This window comes from Rhinolophus sinicus, linkage group LG01 (genome assembly GCF_036562045.2).
Source record: "Rhinolophus sinicus isolate RSC01 linkage group LG01, ASM3656204v1, whole genome shotgun sequence".
NCBI lineage: Eukaryota > Metazoa > Chordata > Mammalia > Chiroptera > Rhinolophidae > Rhinolophus > Rhinolophus sinicus.
In genome coordinates, this window is record NC_133751.1 from 28,136,832 (window position 1) to 28,159,050 (window position 22,219).

General features: G+C 34.1%; 1 protein-coding gene across 1 annotated transcript in view; it reads left to right on the forward strand.

The window, feature by feature from the left end:
• RSRC1 (arginine and serine rich coiled-coil 1) overlaps positions 1 to 22,219 on the forward strand; it is a 371,018-nt gene that overhangs the window by 281,022 nt on the left and 67,777 nt on the right. Inside the window, 1 exon segment of the mRNA XM_019732033.2 lies at positions 14,530 to 14,598. Coding sequence (XP_019587592.2) covers positions 14,530 to 14,598 — 69 coding nt within the window.

Sequence of the window (22,219 nt, forward strand, 5' to 3'; positions counted from 1 at the left end):
GCCAAAATAGACATACTACAAGAGCAACTAACTCTGTCTAGAGTTAGGAAGGGATTCTCATAAACTATAGCATTTGAAGAGTGAACAAAGCCTTCCAAACCTAGGGTACAATCAAAGCACAGAATTATGAAGTAGTATGACGTGATGACTAAATTGGAATAAGTTCTTAGTGCTTGGAGAATAAAGAATATGGGATGGAGTGGTGGCTGACTGAGAGATATGGGTTGGGACCAATTAATGGTGAAGGATCTTGTTGGTCATGCTAAGGAAAGGGAAGTTTTCTGACCTTTTTGTGAGCGCTTTCTTCTGTGGGAAGGTGACGACTTCCACTGAGCCTACGTCGCAGAAGTAACGCTGTTCCAAATTCAGATACCCCTCAGAAAAGTAGTCTGGATGGCTTTGCTTAGTTTCTGGTCCCCAGGGAAATCTTAGACAAGGAGTAGGAACTGGTCCACGAGTGCCTTCACTAAACCAACCAAAATTATTCACCTTAAGTTTTAATCATTAAACTGTTCTCTATAAATCTCTCAATTTCTATGCTTCTCTCAATTTGGGTTATGAGGAATATATTTATCTCTTGGCTTCTAGGCAGTATTTGTTGCGTCATATACTTATTGAGTATCCACTATGTGCAGCATATTGAGTGCTGGGCTTTAAGTGATGAGCTGGAGAGACAACGTCCGTTAAAAATAAAAATACTTTTGAAGATCTTATCTTGACAGAATAAAAGGGAAATTTTTTTCTTATGTCTTGGCCACATGGCAGTCTTTTTATATGTTGCCTAAAGAGAAAGACTGATAATATTGTGTACATTTTGCAGTTGGGATTACTCAAGCATATCTTCAAATTTACTTAACAGGACAGTTTAATTGGCATAAGAATGTGGTTTCTTGAATCTGAATTTAGCATGCCTGCCACTGAGTGCCCCAGTATTTTCGGTAAAAATGTTTTTTCCATTTATGAGGCATTTTCGTTTGTTTTGTTCCTTATGTTTACTTCATGAAACAGTTAAGTCCCTGCTTCAGAGCATACTGTATTGGCATCTGATTTGCATCAGTTAATTGTATCTGATTTGTGTGCATCTGATAACCCAGTCTCAAAATATATGAAGCAAATATTGACACAATTGCAAGAATAAACTTTGAATCCTGCCATCATAATAGGAGATGCATTAAACAAAACCAGCCAACAGGTTTGTCCTAGTTAACTCAAGATTTAGGGAATATATATTCTTTTCTCATACTTATCAAACATTTACAGAATTGACCATGTACTAGTTAATAGAGCAAATCTAAACATATATCAAAGAGGGTCATATACACTACATTCTTTGATCAGCATGAAATTAAAGTAGACCTCAGTGTAAATAAAAAACACCAAATAGTTTGCAAATTTTAAAACATTCATCTAAGTGACTGATGGGTCCACACACACACAAAAATCACATTGGGATAAAATGAATTTAAAATTCTATGTTTCTAAATAAATATGTTGACATTTTTTAAAAATGCAATATCTGGGACCACCTGGGGGTCTGTGCTTTAACAAGATTTCCGAAAATGTGATGCTGATACATGCTAAATTTTGAGAACCTCCTCCTTAAATAAAAGTAGAATAACTTAATGCCTACTTGAAAATAACTAGCAACAAAAGAGAGATTATAAAATATTGATAATGATTAATACTGGGCTTGGAAAATCACTAGTTTCTAAATGCAAAATTAATGAGTACTGCATTCCAGTTTTGGAGGACAAATTTTCACCATCATAACCTGATAGAATGGCTATAACTAAGATTTTCATTGTATGGTTTTCTTTGATCCTCCTTTTTATGCTGTGATATTGTTGAAAGTGTTTCTCTTGTTTCAACACTGCCATATAGAATTGAAATAAGAGAAAAATTTCAAGAGTGCTATATTTCCATTTTTCTGAAAATATGAATTTCTTCTGATAGATTTACTTTTTATTGCCTAAAATATGTAAATACAAATGTCTTTTTATCATCAATATAATTTAAAGGATGCTCAAAATCTACGTTTTTTATATCTAGTAATCTTTATTAATGAAGTACAGGTACTTGCTAGTAAAAACTTGCTCATAATAGAAAGAAATATTTTTGAAATTTCTTATGTAGATCTTAAATTTCTTATCTGTTTCTTACATTTCTTATTCATTTATAATCCAGGAAAGTTCTGGTTTATTATTACTGTGATTTTCAACTTGTTAGTATTCAGTTTTCTGGTTGGGGCTGAATTCAGTTGCCTGAGCATTGGTGTAGATCATGACTATGATTTTTTTTTTCAATTAATGACTGATTTTTAAGGGACACCAATTTTCTCTCCTTATCTCTTCTACCCTAAGCTGCCACTGCTATTGTTTAATTCACCTACCGTATGAGAGAAAGAACATGCCTCTTCATTAATAGGCTGGTAAAAGGTCATGCATTTGTCCAGTTTACAGTTCACCCTGGAGAATAAATGCAAGTTTTATTATGTGCCTAATTGTCACAGAACTGGGGGAGTAGAAATCTCAGAGATCGTTCCAAAACCAGGTCACACCTCCAGGATACTTCAGTTTGTCATCTAACAAAGCCTGCATTATTAATTTTCAATTGTATTTGCAGTATTCTTCAGCATAGTAGGCGCGTTCCAATTAGTAGGGCAGTGATACAACTCCCTCTATCAGAATGTGGTATATAAAACGTGTGATTAAAATACACTTTTAACAGGATTAAATCAGGACATGGCATAAAGCTCCTTTGGGGAGAATTTGTGGACTCAGCAGTGGAATTCTGCATTTTATCAGAGGTGTTAGCGTTTTTAGTATTGAGATGTATGTATTAAAGCACTGAAATCCAGCTATTGGCCTCAGACTTAAATGATGAGTCTCTCAAGTAGAGGCAACCAAAATCATGGCATGTACTTAAATACAGAGCATTTCATATTCCTGAAAGAAAACAGTCAATCTCAAAGTATTTATTAATAGCATGGCAATTTCACCCCAAATTATTTGCTTTCATACTTATTTTACAATGACATTTCATTTATGACCTTTCTGATTTAATAATTAAACTATAACTAAAAAAGAAAATAAATTAACTATCTTTCATTTAGAAGCACTAGTAGAATGAGGTTGGATTTATACAAGTTATTTTCACAGTTTTTAAAGTTACGATGTAATGAAAAGAGCGTACCAGACCTGTTATAATTCTCGACTCACCCATTTATTAGATATGTAACATGCAGCAAATTATTGAGCCTCTCTAAAACTTTTTGAGGATCATATGAAATAACTGTACTTTAAAATACCACAGTGACTGACACATAGTAGGCCTGCATGTTCTTGTTTCCCTTCAGGAACTGAAGCCGTGAAGACAAATGATATAAATAAAAATAAGTAATTCTATTTTTTTTTAAAAAAGAAACACCCTTTATAGCATAAGAAAATAGTAAAAATTAGGAAAAATATGGCATAATTTTGTTACTTTGGAGAACTATTGCATCATCTTTATTTCTGACATATATAATTAAACATTGCAATTTCTGGACTTTGTTTCTTATTTTTAAAAGTATTGCTTACCTTGAGTTACTCTTTAAAAATATGTATTGAGAGGATGTTTGCAGTTACTGAAAAGAATAAGCATTGCAAATCACTTAGTGGAGTCTAGGATATGATTCCTTTCAAAGGGTGTAATTCTGTCACTCCAAACCCCAGAGTTTTTCTGAAATGCTGAAACATCTTTCTTGGAATGGGGGTTATAATGGTGGCCAACTGACTTCAAACTGACATCCAGTTGATGGATGTGCAATAAGTCAAAGGAACACAGAATGATGAAGTTATTTTTATTTTCCATATCAGCATTCTGTAAAAAAGAAAAAAAAATTTAGTACTGCTTTTCTTTGAGAGACTAGACATCACAGCAATTCTGTATCCCCATATTGTTATTGGATTGTTTTCAATGTTTTTAAACTTTCACTCTTAGATTTTAGTAAATGATGTCCTAATTACTGGGGCTAAGCAGTTTATTCCGGTTACAGAATGGGAAGTTGGATGAGCATCAGGTATCAACACAAATGGAGGAGAGAAATATAAACATGGTCAAAAGGCTACAGGACTTTGTACATTCTAAAAAACTATTAGTTCTCCACTTTTTCATCTTAAATTATAAATACATCAATTTGATTTCTTCCTTGCTATTGGAATGCTCATGGATTCCATCAGGAGCATTGGGAATAAAAATGCCTATTCAAGTGAAGACCATTAGGATATTCTATGTACAGCTGCATTAGACCAGCACATCTGTTGGACATACTTAGTGTGTCACTCAGCAGTGAAATTGATCATCAAAGCTTTTCTAAAATGACGTAGAAAATTCTCCAACAGGATAAAAAGAAAGGGTGCATAAAGTAAACCCTTACAAGTTTGGGTAATCTTTAAACCTCCTTGGGGGGTATAAGAATTAAGAGAAAATCCAGAAGACATGACATAGGATATAGTGAAAGAAAAAGCTTTTACTTTGGGAACTATTACAAAGTATATAAAAGGGGATTTTATATAAAAGCAAATAAACCCAAATCATTTAATATGTTCCAAATATTTATACTGTCATACTGGTGCTAAAAAGGTAGGAAATAATTAAACGATACCATTTCATTTTGTGGTTTTCCATTTGTCATTCTTACTGAATCCACAATTTTCAACATGTCTACCATTTATTACCGTTAACTATTTTAATAATTTGCAGAAATAAAAGTAAATGATCTTATGAGTTATGTATAACTTAAAGCATGAGATGCTACAAATCATTTCTAGATGTCCGAATATTTATGCTTTGGAAGTAATAGTTCCTATCTCCAACTATCCAAATGGGAGTGTTTCTTTTTAAAGAAAAAAAAATTTAAATGATGAAATACGTTTATACCTTTTAGAATCTGAGTTAGGGGAAATATTAAAATAAGCTGAAAGCATTACACTAGATTAACATTTCTCAAAGTGTATTCTTTGTTTATATTACAGGAAAAGAGTGGTTCTTTAATAAAATAAAATTGGGCACCACAGGCAAAACTAAGTTAAACAGGTTATTTTTTTAACCGCACAATATCTGAGAGCTTTGCATTTGTTGATGAGTGTTGTAGTGTTCCATGAGGGAGAATTCCGTGTCATGTTGCCCATTCTTATTCCATTGTGTTACATTATTTAACTGGAGAATCATGAGGAATTAATATTCCGTGGAACATGCTGTGTCTAATAGTGGGCCAGAGAATCTCTAAGGTTCATTCTAGCTCCAGGTATGTATGGTTTTCTGAGAATTTGACTGCACTGTTTATGGTTTGTGCTGCAACTTCATTCTTGACTTGTGGTCATTTTGAATCGATAGATGTCCCTGGCAGTACACAGAACCCTTTGGGGGCATAGAACTGTTCCTGGTCAAATGTCCCTTGGATTCTATGACAGTATACCTCCTGGCTTTCCACTACTGTATATTCCAAGCCCACATGGACTAGATTGTAACCATAAAATAAAACATAAAATATAATAGTGCTGATTCATTGAGATTTAATGAACCAAACCATTGGCCTGCCCTCCTGGCTAACAGTCATCCTACAAGTGGTAGCTCATGTATCACCTCCTCCTAGAAGTCTTCCCTGACTGCATCCTCTTCCTTCATTACTTCCACAGTGCCTGTATGCAGTATATATGCTTGTTTGTTTTTATATTTCCCCTTCTATTCTGTGAACTTATTTATCTCTCAATCCTCAGCACTTAGCTCAGTGATTGGGTATAGTATTCTGATGGAGAATTTTCTGTCATCTGTTTTATCTGTTTTATAAATCTGATTTGAATGGACAGATAAAGGAGCTAATGAAAAAGAGCCTGTTTGTACAGTGATCTAGGAAGAATTAATATTTTTAGAACATTTATTGATAATGAACAATGGCTTTCTTTTTTCCCCAGTGGCTGTGCGGTAATTGCAATTTCATTTTTGTAAATAGTTTTTTCAGTTGTAGTTACTGTTGACCCTTGTCGTGTTTGAGGCAGATTCAGAATAATCATTTCAAGTATTGGACATGACTAAATGTTTTTATGTGTACACTTGCATTGCTACTATTTATTAATGATACAAGTTGGCAAGGAATAAAAACTTACAATTAATGGATCTCACTTCTATGCTGTGTGTACAGAAAGAGGCAGAGGCAAATGGTGGGAGCTAATATTATGACCATAGTTATATAGTCTTTGACTATGCAGAAGGAGCAGCTATGTTCGTATGTAAATTTATAATTGAATTTGGTAGTGCTAACAAGTGAGTTTTTGGATTATCTACTGTGCTGAGGTCTAGATAAGTGCAAAAACTTTAGGTAAACTCAGCAAAACTATCTGAGAAAGCCTTACAGATTACAGCCAATTAGGATTCTTTTTTTTAACATTTTTTTATATTATAATTTTTTTCTCTTGAGAGACATTCTTAACTATTCCTAATCTAATACAAGTTTAGTGTTGTATACGTGTTTGTTTTTCTGTTGTTATTATTTTTAAGTTCACATCTAGACCTTTAGGAGTCTCTGGGGTTTGCTGTTTTTAGATAAATAAAGAAAAATCAGGCTTTTGCATTTCTGATATTCCTGGTAATTTCATTTCCTTGAATTCAAAATTTCATGATTTATCAACCAAGTTGTTAAAGCTACAGTTGTTTACTTCGAGACATGGTTGCCACACCTTGATTTAAAATTATATCATGTGTCACATTTCTTTATAAATTTCTCCCCATATAACACAGACCGCCACCTTTTTTTTTTTTTTTTTAGAAGCTAATAACTAGAAGTTGTTTTCTCCCTACTAACAAAGACACTTTTTTTTCCTACTGAGGCATTAAAAGTATCACCTGGTTTTTCTTCTCTCGTTTAAAATGAAAACTACATTAACCCTCAACATAAAAATTCAAAGGAAATTAAATTCTAAATGTAAATACTTCTTCTCACTTTTTTTTTAATTGCCTCTCTGACAAACACATAGCATACAAATTGGTAATGCCTTTATTTGGGCACTTTCTTACTTATGGCCATGGTTACTGCATTGTACTTTTTAGAGACACAGAATTATTGAAGAACTGTATTACAACACTTTGGAATCAGAATTACGCTGAATAGAACTGCTGATCACTGTACCACTCTTAAGCATTTTGTAAAAAGGTGGGATGGAAATCTCAGAATCACTGAAATTTTCTTCACATTCAAATGCTTATGGAATTTAACATAGTACAATGAAGAGAAACTCTCTAGATACATTTTTCTCCTGATACTTTAAATATATGAAACAAGTAAGCAAATCTTAATGGGTTGTTACAAAGCAAGAGGCCTCTTCCGATTTTCCATGTGATTGAATAAAGTATATTTAGATAAAAGTTTCTCCATAAACAGTAGATTGTGCATGGAAGCAGATCGTTATTCTCTAATTTTGGTTACTGTTAGTTTCCAAGTGACGGAGTAGGTAAGAAATAGGCTGAAAAAAAAGTATTAAACTGGAATACACAGGCTCTATATCTTTGCCTTTCTGACCTTTGACTAATCATGTAAGGTACTTGGGCCCTTTATTTCTTCATCAATAAAATATGAATGGTAATAACTTATCTAGATAAAATACCCATACTTAGAATTCTTTGGGAAATGGCACTTTATATTGTATCACTTTTACTCACACTGGTTTTTTTAAAGCACATGAAAACATTTAAACTGAATAAACATGTGACATTCATTGTAAATGTAGTAAGAAAGAATAAAATACCAGAAAATTTTCTCAAATGTTTGATGACTAATCTAATGAAGTCCCACATATGGAGTGTGGGATGGCAGTGCTGGATATAATACTAGTGTTCTGATTACAAATCATCCTGTTTTACAGTCATTGCTTAAATATTTTGACCCAGCAATGCCTGTGAAATGTCTCTGTCTTGATCATTTTTCTTAGTGTGAAAAGCACTCTTATTATAATAAACTGAAATAAGGAGAAATATACATTTTTGCTAGATGTCTTTATTTTACAGTTCATGAGAACATTTCTCTCTAGGCTCCAAAATTTATATTACAGCATTATAAAACTTCAGTATCTTGAGAGAATAATTTTCTTAATTTTTTATATTGAATATTAGAATGCATACGTAGTTTTAGATGAAGGTGGCAGAGTAACTAGCACACCTGTTGGATTTGGATAGAAACCGTACTCTGCCACTTGAGTTTAGGAAAATAAATTAGGAGTTTTCCGTGGAGACTTCCTGTTCCTGTTCTCTTTCTACGCATTTACATATAGTCTCATGTATTTTGTTTTGTTTTGTTTCATAAATGCAATCGTGCTATATATTGTTATTCAACCTGCCTTTTTTACTTACTGTTTGTCTTGAAGATCTTTCCATATTGTCAGTACATACAAGTCTATCTTATTCTTTTAATGACTTTATAGTGTTTCACTACATCTTCTTAGGTAGATGTCGGAATATATGGATCTTTCTTCTGTGCTTCTAAATCTCTGACCTTGAAGAAGTTATTTTACATCTCTGTGCTTCAGTTTCTTCATCTATATAATGTGGGAAGAGCCAACTTGAGAATGTAGTGAAATACTTACACGTTTACAAACACAAAGGCACAAAGTAAGGCTTCGATAAATGTTAACTTTGGTAATGATGATGTTTCTCTTAACTTTTCTCCTATGTGTAAATCTCTGTTCTTTTTCACAGTGTTCAGGGAAAATACCTTGGCAAGATATTCTAATGCACTAATTTAGTCTTCAGCTATCTTCCTCCTGCTCTTCATGTGTGGAATTCTATTTTGATAATCAAAATATAATTTCCAATATGCAATGAATATCTGGTCAAATCACTTTAAAGATATTATTTATACTGATTCTAAAAGAATCTGTTTGCCTTATTAACTCTCATTGTCTGCTTTGTTTTTCTAGAGTGTTATTGTTTGTGGTGTTTTTGTTGTTTTGTCTCTCTTGGTAGTGGTTTTCCTTGAATGTCTAGGTTGGCTGTTCGTCTTTATATCTGACAGTCCCTGTAATCTTGCGATGTCAGCTCATTATGCATAGTCTCCACTGATTGTGTCAGGGAACAACGTGTGTTGCGAGGAAAGACACATTAGTAGCTTGTCATCCCTTTTAAGCATTAGTAGTTTCCAGTCCTGCCTCACTGGGCATAGTGCCTCCTACACTCACTGCCGACACTCCTACTTACCCCATGCAAGCAACATGCCATTGTTCAGCTGCCCCAATCGTAGTTCCCCACCTGCCCCAGGCAGGCCTACCTCCTTTGCTGGGTTTCCACTGACTCTAAAATTAAAGCACCCCTGGAACTTCTCCTGTACCTGTATAGTCTTCTGAATATGATTGGGCTGTGATTTCCTCTAATCATTTCCCCATAGATCTGATCCCATCCGCTTTCTGTTTTTTAAGAATTCCTTAACATATCTGGTCTATTCATGGTAATGCAATGTCAGAGACTGGGATACATATAGAAAAGAACTTCCAGATGAAGGCTGTTAAACCCTCATAAAAAGATTTTCTCTGGAAATATTAATGTAGTCCTTTCTGAAAGTAGGGAATGAATTGGATACCCTGTCAATCTTTTTCAAGTCTTGATTCAATTGATGTTTTTTTCTTATAGGGTATATAAAGTACTTCCCTAAATAATCAAAAATCCAACATAAGCAAACAGCTGCAATGATCTGAAAATTTTTTTAGATGAAATCAGTAAAGATGAGAATAAATTCCGGTAACACGCCTCTGACCACACATACTGAGTGCTCCACTGCTCAGCCCTGCGTCGCCTCTGCAGCGCTCTTCTGAGCTTCATCACGTGAAACAGCCATCGAGGGCTTCTTTCCTTGAAAGGAGACTTCACTTGAGAAGGAACAGTGTAATATTTGCCTTAACTTTAAAAATCCTTCCTATTCATTTATTTAGGAAATATTTGTTGAACACTCACTGTTAGTCCCCAAATTTCAGCACCTTCAGACAGTATACGTATGTTTTGTGCTCATTATCACAGTGTAATACAAGCCATCAGGAAAGCATTTTGGCTCCTTGCAGAAATTCAGCTCCCAGATTTCTTTTATCTTGTGGTTTGCCCTCCATGGGTCCTCTGTTCAGCCAATGGGTGGGAAAAGAGAATGAGGATTACATGGCAAGTCTTGTACAGGCCAGGTATGGAAACATGATACACGTCACTTATGGTCACATTTTATTGGCTTGAACTCCAGTAAATGGCCACACTTAGTTTCGAGTGGACTCGAAAATGTAGTCTGGCTAAACACTCATGAAGAAGAGCATGCTAACAATTCCTGTCAGACCTACTATGTGCTCTGCTCTCAAGGAGATGGATATTTCCTTTAATGAAAGAATACAGTATTGCAGATTCCATAAGGAAGATATTAAAATGTCTAAGAAGAAAGGAAGGAGCAGTCAAATCCACTTGAGGATGAGAGGTGTTGATCAGGGAAGGTATCACAGAAGAGGGTGACATTTGAACCAAAACTTTCTGGTAAAATTTTCTCCGTAAGTGAGCTTGGCACCCCAGCAAGGACAAAGGCCTGACAGTACAAACAAAAGGCAGTTTGGCTCAGTCAGTAAGGCCACGAATCCTTGCAGCGATGGAGGAGGAGTGGTGAATGATGAAGCTGGAAAGCTGCGTTGAGATCAGACTGTGAGGGGCTTTACGTGGCATCAGAGGAGATTAGGTTTGCCTACATATGTAACCGGGCACCTTCAGAAGTAGTTAGAGCAGGGAGTGACATGATCATATTTCTGTTTCAGAATGGTATAGTCATTCGTTTAACAATTATTGATCATCTCTGTTTTCTGGATGCTGTGCTTGCGGCTGGGGATACAAAATAAGGAACACTTTCCTTGCACTGGTCGTAATTTATTGGGTTCATTGGAGGGAATAGGATTAAAAGTACAGAGATCAAATAGGAGCTTCTTATTCACAGTGAAGAGAGATGAGGCCCTGAACGTGATATTGGCAATGAAAAATGGAAAGGACTGGATGGGTTCTAGAGATAATCTGTGGAGTAGAATGTGATGAAACTGCTAGGCAACCAAATGTCCTACATGAGGATACGATTTGGAGGAAAGGATCACAAAGGTTCCCAACCTGAGTGAAAATGGGAAATACCAAGGGAAGAGGATCAAGTCTGATGGAAAGATTATGGGTTCAATCATGGATATGGTTCTGAGATATCTATATGGAGGTATCAGGAAGTGATTGGAAAAGAGTTCTGATGATTGGGAGAGGGGCCAGAGCTGGAGTTATGGTAGACATTTGGGTTCCATTTTAGATTTCTGTACACTGCGTAAGAAGAGAATTCCAGGAAGTAAACGGTGGGTAAAAGAGACAGCAGCCAAAAGAAGTTGACAAAGAATTGTTAGAATTAAGAGAGCATTTTGGTAAAGATATGGTTAATTAGCTGTTTCTCTAAAAAAGGAGTGAGTATAACAGAATAACACTGAGATAACCATTACATTTGGCTATTATAGAATTTTTAGGGACCATTGCTAAAGCTGTGAGGGCAAAAATCTATTGGGAATGAGAAAAGGCAGTAACTTGGTTGAAAGAAGAGCTAATATTGCACAGGATTTGTGACACTTGAATGTATTTATAGTCTAAGGATAGAGAAGAATGAGTTTGAACCTTAAGAAGCAGAAAGAACCTAATGGATATAAAAGGAATGGATTCTAAAGTACAGGAGGATGGATTTACTTTCTGAAACAAGGCAAAAAAGAAGTAAAGATTGATGAACTTAAACATTTGGAGATGAATGGGAGTGAGGCTGAGAAAATATAAAGGAGTTAGGGGAGCTGGTGTGAGGTTATTGGCACTTAATAGTGAAGAAAGCATAGTAAGTTGTAGGAAATGAGAATGGAAACCAACTATGGATGCTGAGTAAAGAGGAACAACATGGAAGGATCCATGTCAATTTCTAAATCATTGGCTTTTAGTAGAGCTAATAACATTGATACGCCATTTTGTAAGGAGACTGCAGCAAAAATAGGAAAAGTGGTCAGATAACAACTTGGCAAAACAACAAAGGAATCAGGAAAATGGGGGTTTTATGAGTGTGGAATTGAAATGGTTGTCTTGGGGTAAGGAAGGAAGCCAATCCTGGAGGGTGCTGTTAGCCTGGGGGAGTGTGGACGAGTCAAAGAGTTAGAAGTTGTGAACAAGGTTAGTGAAAGATATAAGTACCTTTGGTAAACGATGTGCTTTACGGTAGATCCTGCTGTAATCCAAAGGGAATGATCATGAATTCTAAGAATAGGTTTTCACCACCTACCAGTTTTGTTTTCGGTATCATAATCTGTGGTTCATCTAATGAGATTCAGTATCACCATCTGTAAAATGGGATTGTCACCTTTTAGAGAATATTTTTTAAATTATGATAAACTAAATCATGTATTAATAACTATACGTTCTTTCCTATTCATATTTAAATAATATAAAGCAGACAAAGAAAAAAAGAAAGTTCCTTTCAAATTCCCTAATAATCAATGAGGAGTTTATCCTAATGTGTTTATCCATTTGAATAAATGAATTTTCTTCAAGTGAATTCATTTAGATTCTTTGTAGAGAACACAGTGATTATTAATAAAATTTCCCAATCTGTGCTTTGTAAATTAATTATTATATATGCTATTTTGGTATAATTCAAAGTTGTTTTTTTAATTTATATATCCATCCACATATACACATACTTGAGGATCTTAATTGACAGCATGGAGTTCAATTACATAAAATATTTAACCACAGCTCGAGAGCCATTTGCAGTTTTAAAAGAACATATAAAACAATATTCCAATGAATTGTCCATGTATAACAACAAATCAGTAAGAAAGGACAAACCAGCATAGTGAAATAGATAAATCAGATTTAGGCAGGCTAGTTTATTGAATTTAAATTGTGCCCAGTTGGCCCAAGAGCTATATATAAGCAATCCATCTTACGTTGTTAATGGGGGTTCTTGAAATCCACCTGATGTTTGCATTATTAAATTTCAGTCTAATGAGCACTGCTAATACATATTGAAGATGGTTGTAAGGAGCAGAATGTGAATCTGAGCGGGATAATTTGAAAGAAACATAAGCTGAGCATTTTACATGACTCAAGGGGTATATCTACAATTACACATATAACCAAAATTGAATTTAAATGGAATTTCTATTATCCTTGTCCTTCTACCAGGGAGAATAAAGTGTAAATGAAGTAAAAGTCTTTAGAGTTACTGGTGGTTTGTTTTTATTATCTAATTTAATAGATTCTTGCAGTGATACAGAGTGGCGTAAAAGTTTTAATATTTCATGACTTTAAATGCAGTCTAAGTATGTATTAAAGCTTGTAAATGGAAACAGATGTCTGTGTAATTGGATATCGCACTTCGCAACACCATTATATGAGTTTTATATTTTAAGAAAGTGTCGATATTAATGGTGAAGAAAAATCAAACTTTGAAGAAAAATAGTCATGTATGTGGTATGTATTTTCTTTCAATTCCTCTTTTAAGCCAGGTTTTGTACTTCTAAAGGGTATGCTGATTTTGCATAAGAAAAATATGTGCAGCAAAAACTGAAGAGTAAGGCATGTTTATTTTTTAACTCGTAGTTTGCATTGTTGTTATCATTATGATAAAAGCTCATCCAAAGTTTAATGCTGGCACAGTTTGATTCTTTTTCTTTTGACAAGGCAATACTTTTTAAACTTAATATTTCATCAACTATAATGCTATTAGAGACTTATTTTCACTTAGTTCACTCATCAGGCAGTGAGACGGCAATAAAGGAGAATCGCCCCTTTGAGACGTTAACACTTTGGAATAAATGATGTGCTAGAACAGAAATTTAATTAATTTACAGAGTATATTGATAGTCCCTTGTTACCGTGCTGTATATTTTTAATCTTCTTTAACATCTGTAGTAAAGTGTTTGAAAACCCCTGCAGTTGAGCAACTAGTAGATAATTAAGTAATAAGGGAAGAGGATTCTAGAGGGAAAAAGATTCTTTTTACCAAATGCTGTCATAACATGAATAAAGAACTGCTGCTATGATACGCAGTGAAAAAAAAATAATATGCTACCTAATTTGATGCTGTTCTAAAGCTATTGTAACCTTCTTATACTTAAAATGTGAATTGTGGCTTAGAACTTTTCTCTGAAGTTTAGAACAGATGCATTGCACTGACAAATCAGATGACCAACAGCTTTTCCCAGTTCCTACGCCATTGTTTAAACTTATGTTGCTTACATTCATTCTCCTTTATGTACAGAGATTAGCTTAAACTAAGCTTCAAAGATTCAAAATAAATATTCTAAATATATTGGATAAGGATTGTAAAAGATGGAGTTCAGATTTTCAGCCATTTTCTTTTTTTTTTTTCCTTCTGTCGACTTCACAAAAAACACATAAGGAATTTCTTTTCCCTTTCCCCAATATTTCCGCTTATCATATAGACATAAAGTAAATGCAGACATTTCATTGTTTTCGTTTCAGCAAAAGCTGATGAAGCATTGAAAGCCAAAGAAAGAAATGAAGAAGAAGCAAAGAGAAGAAAGGAGGAAGGTAAAGGCATGTGTTCCTTTTATTTCAAAGCAGTCATCATAGTGAAGAGTCACTATTTGGCTGATTCTCTTCATTCTCTGGATAAACCATAGAATGTAATCATACAGGGGGCACCTCATGCTATTTCATGAACCTAAACTATGACACAATACCACACTGTATTTAGTGTTTGGGGCAGTAATTAATGTCTACTAGCATACCATTAGTTTATAAGCATCCTAGTATATATTCTGGGGAAACTAGGAAGATATCAAATTATAAATTAGAGCTGTTGTTGGTTTGTTTCCTTCTGACTTTTATCTCTGTAGTTTAAAATTTTTCAAATTCAGTCATAGAAATGAATTGAACTTATCTGTACATTTTGAAATGTTTTAGCCGTGAAGAAGAAAAGTCCGCTTGCCATAAAAAACTTTAAATAAAAAAGCTCTTGGAACAATAAAATATGAAATGTCAGAAATAGTCATAATTCAAATTAAGAAATTCACGTCATGGTGTTTTAGATTAAATATTTTTTTAATAATATTGAAACCACCACCCAAAAATATGATGCAAAGAAATCTGACACATTTTTATCTCCTCTAACAAATTTTCATTTCCCTTGTAGTTTGCTATGATTTATGTGAGTAAAATGTTGTGGTTTTCTTTCACAGAAGCTTTATATATACTGTTGTAAATTACAGCGCTTAAAGCAAGAGCCAAGCAAATCTTTCTCAGTGAGTTAAACTGATGACCCAGTTGGGCTGGCAGTCATGTCTCTTTACTGGCTGATTAGCAGAATAACTATTTCCTCTATGAACTATTTCCTCTTTCAGGAGGTTGAAGCCTGATAATGTGTGCAAAAATATTGGCTTTGATTGCTATTGTCTAAACTTGAAAATTGAAATTTTTGCCATTGCACATATCTTTTACTATAACAACCAGAAAAAATTTTTCATTCTCAACTTCCAATTGTGAGCTGAAACCCAGTAGGACTTAAAATGCTTGAGTATGATGGTTTAGAATGTTTAAAAGCAGAATTCCATCAGTCATTTTCCCAAAGTAAATCAAAAAAGAAAAAGAAAAAAAAAACACCTGTAGATTTAGGTGACAAAATGCTGCAAAATAAGTAGATTCAAACTATATGTGGACTAATTTATGGATATAAATGTATAGTGTTCTTACCTTTTTGACCCTCACAAGTGCTGACTTTATGTCTTTGTCTTAGATCAACTAATTTTATGGTAAATTTAGAAAACAAGTGAATTCCAATGGCAAGAATACGCAGTAGAAATCTCTTCTTTTGGCTTTCTGCAGTTCACATTTTGGCATTGTTAGTGGAAGCAATCTGTCTGATTTCAGTTATGCTTATGGTTACCCGGAGTAAAAGTAGATATACTACTAGATGCAAAATAGTCTAAGCAAGTTATAGTATTTGAGTGCTCTTATGTGGTATTCTGATCAATATAACTAATTAATAACATAATGGCCCTTAGGAAACACTGTGGTACTGTAAATTACAAGTATGGTACTTATTAGCAACCAACATAGTGAATATATCTTGCAGTAGATATTAGTCTGATCCCATTAATTCATGTCTTAAACTGGAGTTATAATCTGTTGAAAAATATATATGATAACTACAGATGTTGAAATTTGTAGATGATTTATTATTTCAAAAAATATATAGTATGAATGCTTATTCTAGTGAAAGAAACTTTTAAAGTACTTCAGAATGCTACATTTACATAGTGACAGTTGATATGTCTAATAATCTCTTGTTTTTCATTGAATTAGTTCTAAACATCTTTAAAAGGATATTTTGTAAACAATTTCTTAAGGAACTATAGATACTTGAATGTTATACTGTAATTCTTTTGAAAGTATTCTTCGTTTAGATTTTTACTAAGTCATACTGACCTTGTACTTAATCTGTGATGCACAATAACCTTTTTCCATTTCAGTACCTGAAAGTTGTTGGCAAAGCACATCCCTGTAATCATAGCTGTTTTAGTTAGCATCTTTATAACTCCGTCATCCTAACTAGAACATAGATTCTGGGATTCTACAGGATTTAGTATCAACAATGCCTAGCACATAGTACATAGTACTGTTTCTTAATTTTTGAATGAATGAATGACCAGTTTACCCTACATTCTTTCAAATCCATGCTTAAGTGACTTATCTTGAGCTTGCAGTTGATTCCAAATAACCTAATTGAAAGTGTAACCCAACTCTGTTATGTCCCCTTTCTAAGACAGGACCTCACCCATTAGTCTATTTCTCAAAAGAATTACAGCCATTTGAATAGAAACCAAGGAATTTCAAAATGCTACTAATATTTGCTAGTATGGATTTATCTATCAACTGTTTACCTGAGCTCACTAAATTTTCTTTTCATCCAAAAAAACATAAGAAAATTATAACCACAAGTGTTGAAGGGAAATTTTACTGGTAAAATAATCTAATGACACAAATTTTAAAAGATAAAACGTGTTTTATTTAGTAGGTTTCCTTTGCTTATACTTTGCAGGTAAAAGTAAATCACTAGCTAGATACGTTGTTGTTTCTTCCAAAATTGTTTTCTTATGGATTGTCTAGAGACATGAATGCTATCAAATTAACCTTTCTGAAAATGATTAATGTATAAAGCTACATTTATTTTACTTCAGGTAATTAATCTAGCTGCAAATTGAAACCTGAGATACATCTGTATGTGTATGTGTATGTATTGCTGCATCTGAAAGAATAATAATCTTTTATTTCCAATCTATAAGCCACTGGTAATTCACTCTATCACATCATTTATACAGTTCATCTCTTAATTTCTCAGCATGCTGATATGCAGCAGAGGGTTGAAAGCATTGTTAAAATGTAGATAGATGTTATATACCCAGCTCCCTTTATCTACTGTCTGTTATCTCAAAAAAAAAAAAAGCTATTGTATTAGCATAGCAAGATCTGTGCCTTGCAAATAGTTCTGACTATTATGCAATCCTTTCCTTTGAGTGTTCTTAAATCAATATCATAATTATATTTGCAGGTATTTTATCTGAGATAGAAGTCAAGCTACTCACCAAAACTTGTCCAGAGTAACTGCTTTGCCTTCCACCTTTTAAACAGTAGGACCCCATTTAGAGTGCTCTTTGTGGTCCTTATAGATTTTCCACTTACTGAGTATCACTAGTACATTAGTATGGACCCTCTCTCTTGAACCATTTACTCTCTTAACTCTTTTGATTTTAGTTGAATTATGTAAAGGTTACATTATTTAGTAGTAAAAGTCAACTGAACATTTAAGGTTTAGGTTTGTAGTTTCCTTCTCTAAAAATAAGAAATCTTTTTGTTCTAGATTATATTTTAGGAAAAATGAATCGTATGAAATCTTTCAATCTGTTTTCTTTCTTATTCTTTAACCTAACAAATGCTTGACTTCGACTTTTGCTTTTTCTCCGTATGTGTTTGAAAATGTTCAGGCTCTATATAATTAATAATAATTTCAACTTTTATCCTTTTGATTTTTTTGTATTATTGAATACTTTAGCATAACTGCTTAGGTTTTCGGTATTTTATTTTTGTATTTAATAGAGCATGCATGTACGGATTCTAATTATTTTTAAATCCAATTGTAAGCATAATAGTCTTCCTTTGCATTTTGACTTTTCTCTAATATGAATTTCCTATTTGTGGCATAAGTATAGTAGCTTTTGAATTCTTTTTCCCCTTGTGTTTATTCAAAATAGCTCTACCCATCTGTTAGTTCTCTACTTCAAATATTTTTGTTTCCAAAAGTGTTAGGCAACCCATTCTAAATTATTCATGAAATGGCGGACAGTGATAAAATGAACATAATATGAGGTAGTTCAAGTCTCATTTGTTTAAGTTGAAATGCATCAAACCTTTTGTTACATCTGATTGACAAGGGGTAAAATAGATTAGCCCTAATTTCATTCTTTTGTTGTGAATCTTTTGGCGAAGGTGAGGGTAAAAGTACTAGTCACTGAAAGGAAAAACAGGTGCCAGGCAATGTTCTAAGTACTTTGCATATTTTGATTCTCTTAATCCTTATGAACTCTCTGAGGTTTATGCTGTTATTACCTCGTCCAATAGGGAGGATAGGAAACTAAGGCACAGAGCGCTTAATATTTCTCTATAGCTGGTGTGTGGTGAAGCCAGGACACAAACCCAGGCCGTAGGACACCAATACACATTCCCGCACTTTAAACAGCCTACATAAATCACAACCCTTATAATTAATGTTCAAATAAATGATTTAATTCACTCTTCTTCTGTCCTTTGCCTTGCTCTCTGGATCTCACCCTCTAGCTCTTAAGCATTTATTTGCTGTATTTTTCATGTCCTCAGATCTGTACCCATATTAGGTTGCCTGACTTGGGTTTCTGGGACACCCAATAGATGGGATACTCCAGTTGGAGCCACATTTTGTCAACGTGTCCATGTCCTTTTTTTATCATCTCTATCTGCTTTTCTCCCTAGTGACCTCTGGTCTCTGTAAGACACTCACTTTTCAAATCTATACCAGCCTTGCGAGCCAGACTTCAGCATCTAGTTTCTCAGGTCCCCTTTTCAGAGGTGCCAGCTCTCCAGTGCTTCCAGGTCCCTAGCATAAAGCACACTTAGTACCCAGTCTTACCATACTTGGGAGAGAACTGTTACGATCCCTTTTTTCCCTCCACTGTGGTTTCTTACCTAAGACCAGAGAAGATGATGCATGTTTGGGGTTCTGAAGTATCCTTTATTTCTTCTGGAGACCCTTTATAAGAAGGATGGAGTGAAGTTGGAAGGGTAAAGTTAGCGGGTGCCAGGTTATCATTTAGGAATCACTGTTTATTCAGTTGGCATGTTGATATAAGTAGGTCAGATAGAAATAAGGATTGTCCTTTTTGTCTTGTCCTGAATTTGCTACCCATTATAATGTTATTTCCTTGTTAGGTTTAAATATTTGAAAATTTACCCCCTCTTTTCATTGTCTTACCTTGTTAGCTAGTTCCATTCATAGATTTAAAATATCCTTTTAGGAAATTTGTGTTCCATCTATTGGATTTAATAGTTCTGCTTCTTTCATAATATAGTATTTTTAAATAATATCTGTATATTGTTTTAACACATTAGCTCTAATGTTGGAGATCTGTTTTCTGTAAGTAAATTAATCTGCTTAGTCTATAGTCCATACTTTCCCTAATGCAGTTCTTATTTAGTCAAAAAGCACTCAAGAACAAGTGCTCTGTTATTTTAGCCTCGCCATCTGTCTTATTTCCCTCAGCAGTGATTTGGCCTCTGTAGTCCCCTTGATTCCTAGTCTATGTCTCCTTCATTCTTGAAGGATATTTTTTGCTGGGTTTAGAATTTTAAGTTTGCATTTATTTTCTTTCAAGAATTTTAAAGGTATCATGGTACCCCGTATTGGAGTACTTAAGTCTTCCTAAAATGTTTCTGTTGAGAAATCAGCTTCTAGTCTTATATTTGCTCCTTTGCATTTAATCTATGTTTTCTGCTGTTTGAAAGACTTTTTCTCTTTGTGTTTGGTTTATATAATTTTTATTGCAAATTGCTTACGTGCAGTTTTCTTTGTATGTATCTGGACAGGAGTTTGTAATGCATCATTAGTTTGTAACTTGATATCCTTTGATTGTTTTGGAAAATTCTCCACTATTTTCTGTCAAATATTGCTTTTCCTAAATCTCTCTCTTTTTCTAGGGCTGCAATTAATATTCATTGTAAATCTTTTCATCATATACCTTATGTCTTTTAAGCTCCTACCTGTATTTTCCTTCTGTTATTTTTCAATGATTCATTCAAGATGTTTTGTTCTAATCTGTCTTCCAGTACTCATTCTTTTTTCTGTTCTGTCTAACTTAAGCCGTCATTAAGTTCTTGATTTCAGTTAATGTATTCTTCAGTGTTTTCAATTCTTTCTTTTTACATTTTTAATAGTTTCCAGTTCTCACCTGAAATTGTCTTTTATTTTCATGAACAAATTAAGCGGAGTAATGTTAAAATCTGCATCTAATAATTCCACTATTTTGATCCTCTGTGTATCTGCTCCTACTGACTGTTGTTTCTCTTGTCCTCTTGTGTCTCATGATTTTTCATCTTGTCTTGTTTTCTCATATACCTGATTATTTTTAATGGATGTAAAATAGCAACAATCGTAAACATAACTTGAGGCTTAAGATAGTGCTACCTTCTTCCAGAAAGAATTTATATTTGCTCTGGTGGACGGTATAGCAATCTTGAATCATTTTAATTCAGTCAGGAATTGAGATGATTCAAAGCTGGGCTTCAGTCCCTATGGGGGCCTATTTCTGGTTTATCCTTACTTTTAGGGAATAATCTGTTAAGAGTCCAACCCAAAGCCTGGTGGTTTTATCAGAGTCTTCCCTTCCTTGACTGGCCTTGAATTCTAGATTTTGTCCCCGGAGCTCCGTAAGTCTCTCAGAAGCTCTGCCCAGATCCTTAGCTTTTCAATGACCTCTTCAAGAATTGACAGACAGATGCCACTACTGGAATCATCTCTAGTGGGTAACTGGGTCCAAATGTTGAGCTCACCTTCTTTCCTGGAACTGGGGCCCATACTTCTCCACTTCCTTAGTAACTCTTTGATGCCTTCAAACATATGTTTTAATATTTTGGCCAGCTTTTCTATCTGTCTTCAGAAAGAGGGAGAGTTCAAATAAGCTAGACCCACCACAGTATCTTCCCATAAGTTTTGACATATGGTTTTATATTTTCCACCATGATTGCCTTTTTTACCTATGAATCACTGAGGAGTGCTGAAATATTTTTGAAATTAATAATAAAGGAGCAACAACTAATACTTTATAAAGTCTGTAAAAAAGTTTCAAATTTGCTATATCACAACTATACACTTATTAGTTGCCATCTTATTAGTTGCTTTCTGGCTCTTTTATAGTTGTTCTGTTTGTTTTTTGTTTTGTCTGTTTGTTTGTTTTTCTTCCTCCCTTTGCGATTTTCCATAGTGGTTTGCCCTGTTTCTCCTTTCTATTGTGAATCTACTCTGTTTTAGCTTTGTGGTTCCATTGAGGCTCACACAAAACATCTTACAGATAAAACAGTACATTTTAAGCTGGTAGTAACTTAACTTTGATCACATACAAGAGCTCCACCCTTCTACTCCCCCTTTTATAGTTTTGATGTCACAATTTACCTCTTTTTATATTGTGTATATGTTAACAAATTATAGTAGCTATAGTTATTTTTAGTACTCTTTTCCTTTAACCTTTATACTATAGTTAAGTTACTAACATACCATCTATAACAGAATTAGAGTTTCCTAAATCTAACAATATATTTACCTCTACCAGTGTGTTTTATACTTTTGTATGTTTTCATGTCACTAATTAACATCTTTTATCAGCTCGAAGTATTCCTTTCAGCATTTCTTGCAAGGCAGGTCTAATGGTGAGGAACTCCCTCAGCTTTTGTTTGTCTGAGCAAGTCTTTATTTCTCCTTTGTATGTGAAGGATAACTTTGTAGTATAGAGTATTCTTGCCTGGCAGTTTTTTTCTTTCAACACTTTGAATATGTCATCCCACCCTTTTCTGGCCTGTATGGTATCTGCTGAGAAATTAAATGACAGGTTGATGAGGGTTCCTTTGTAGG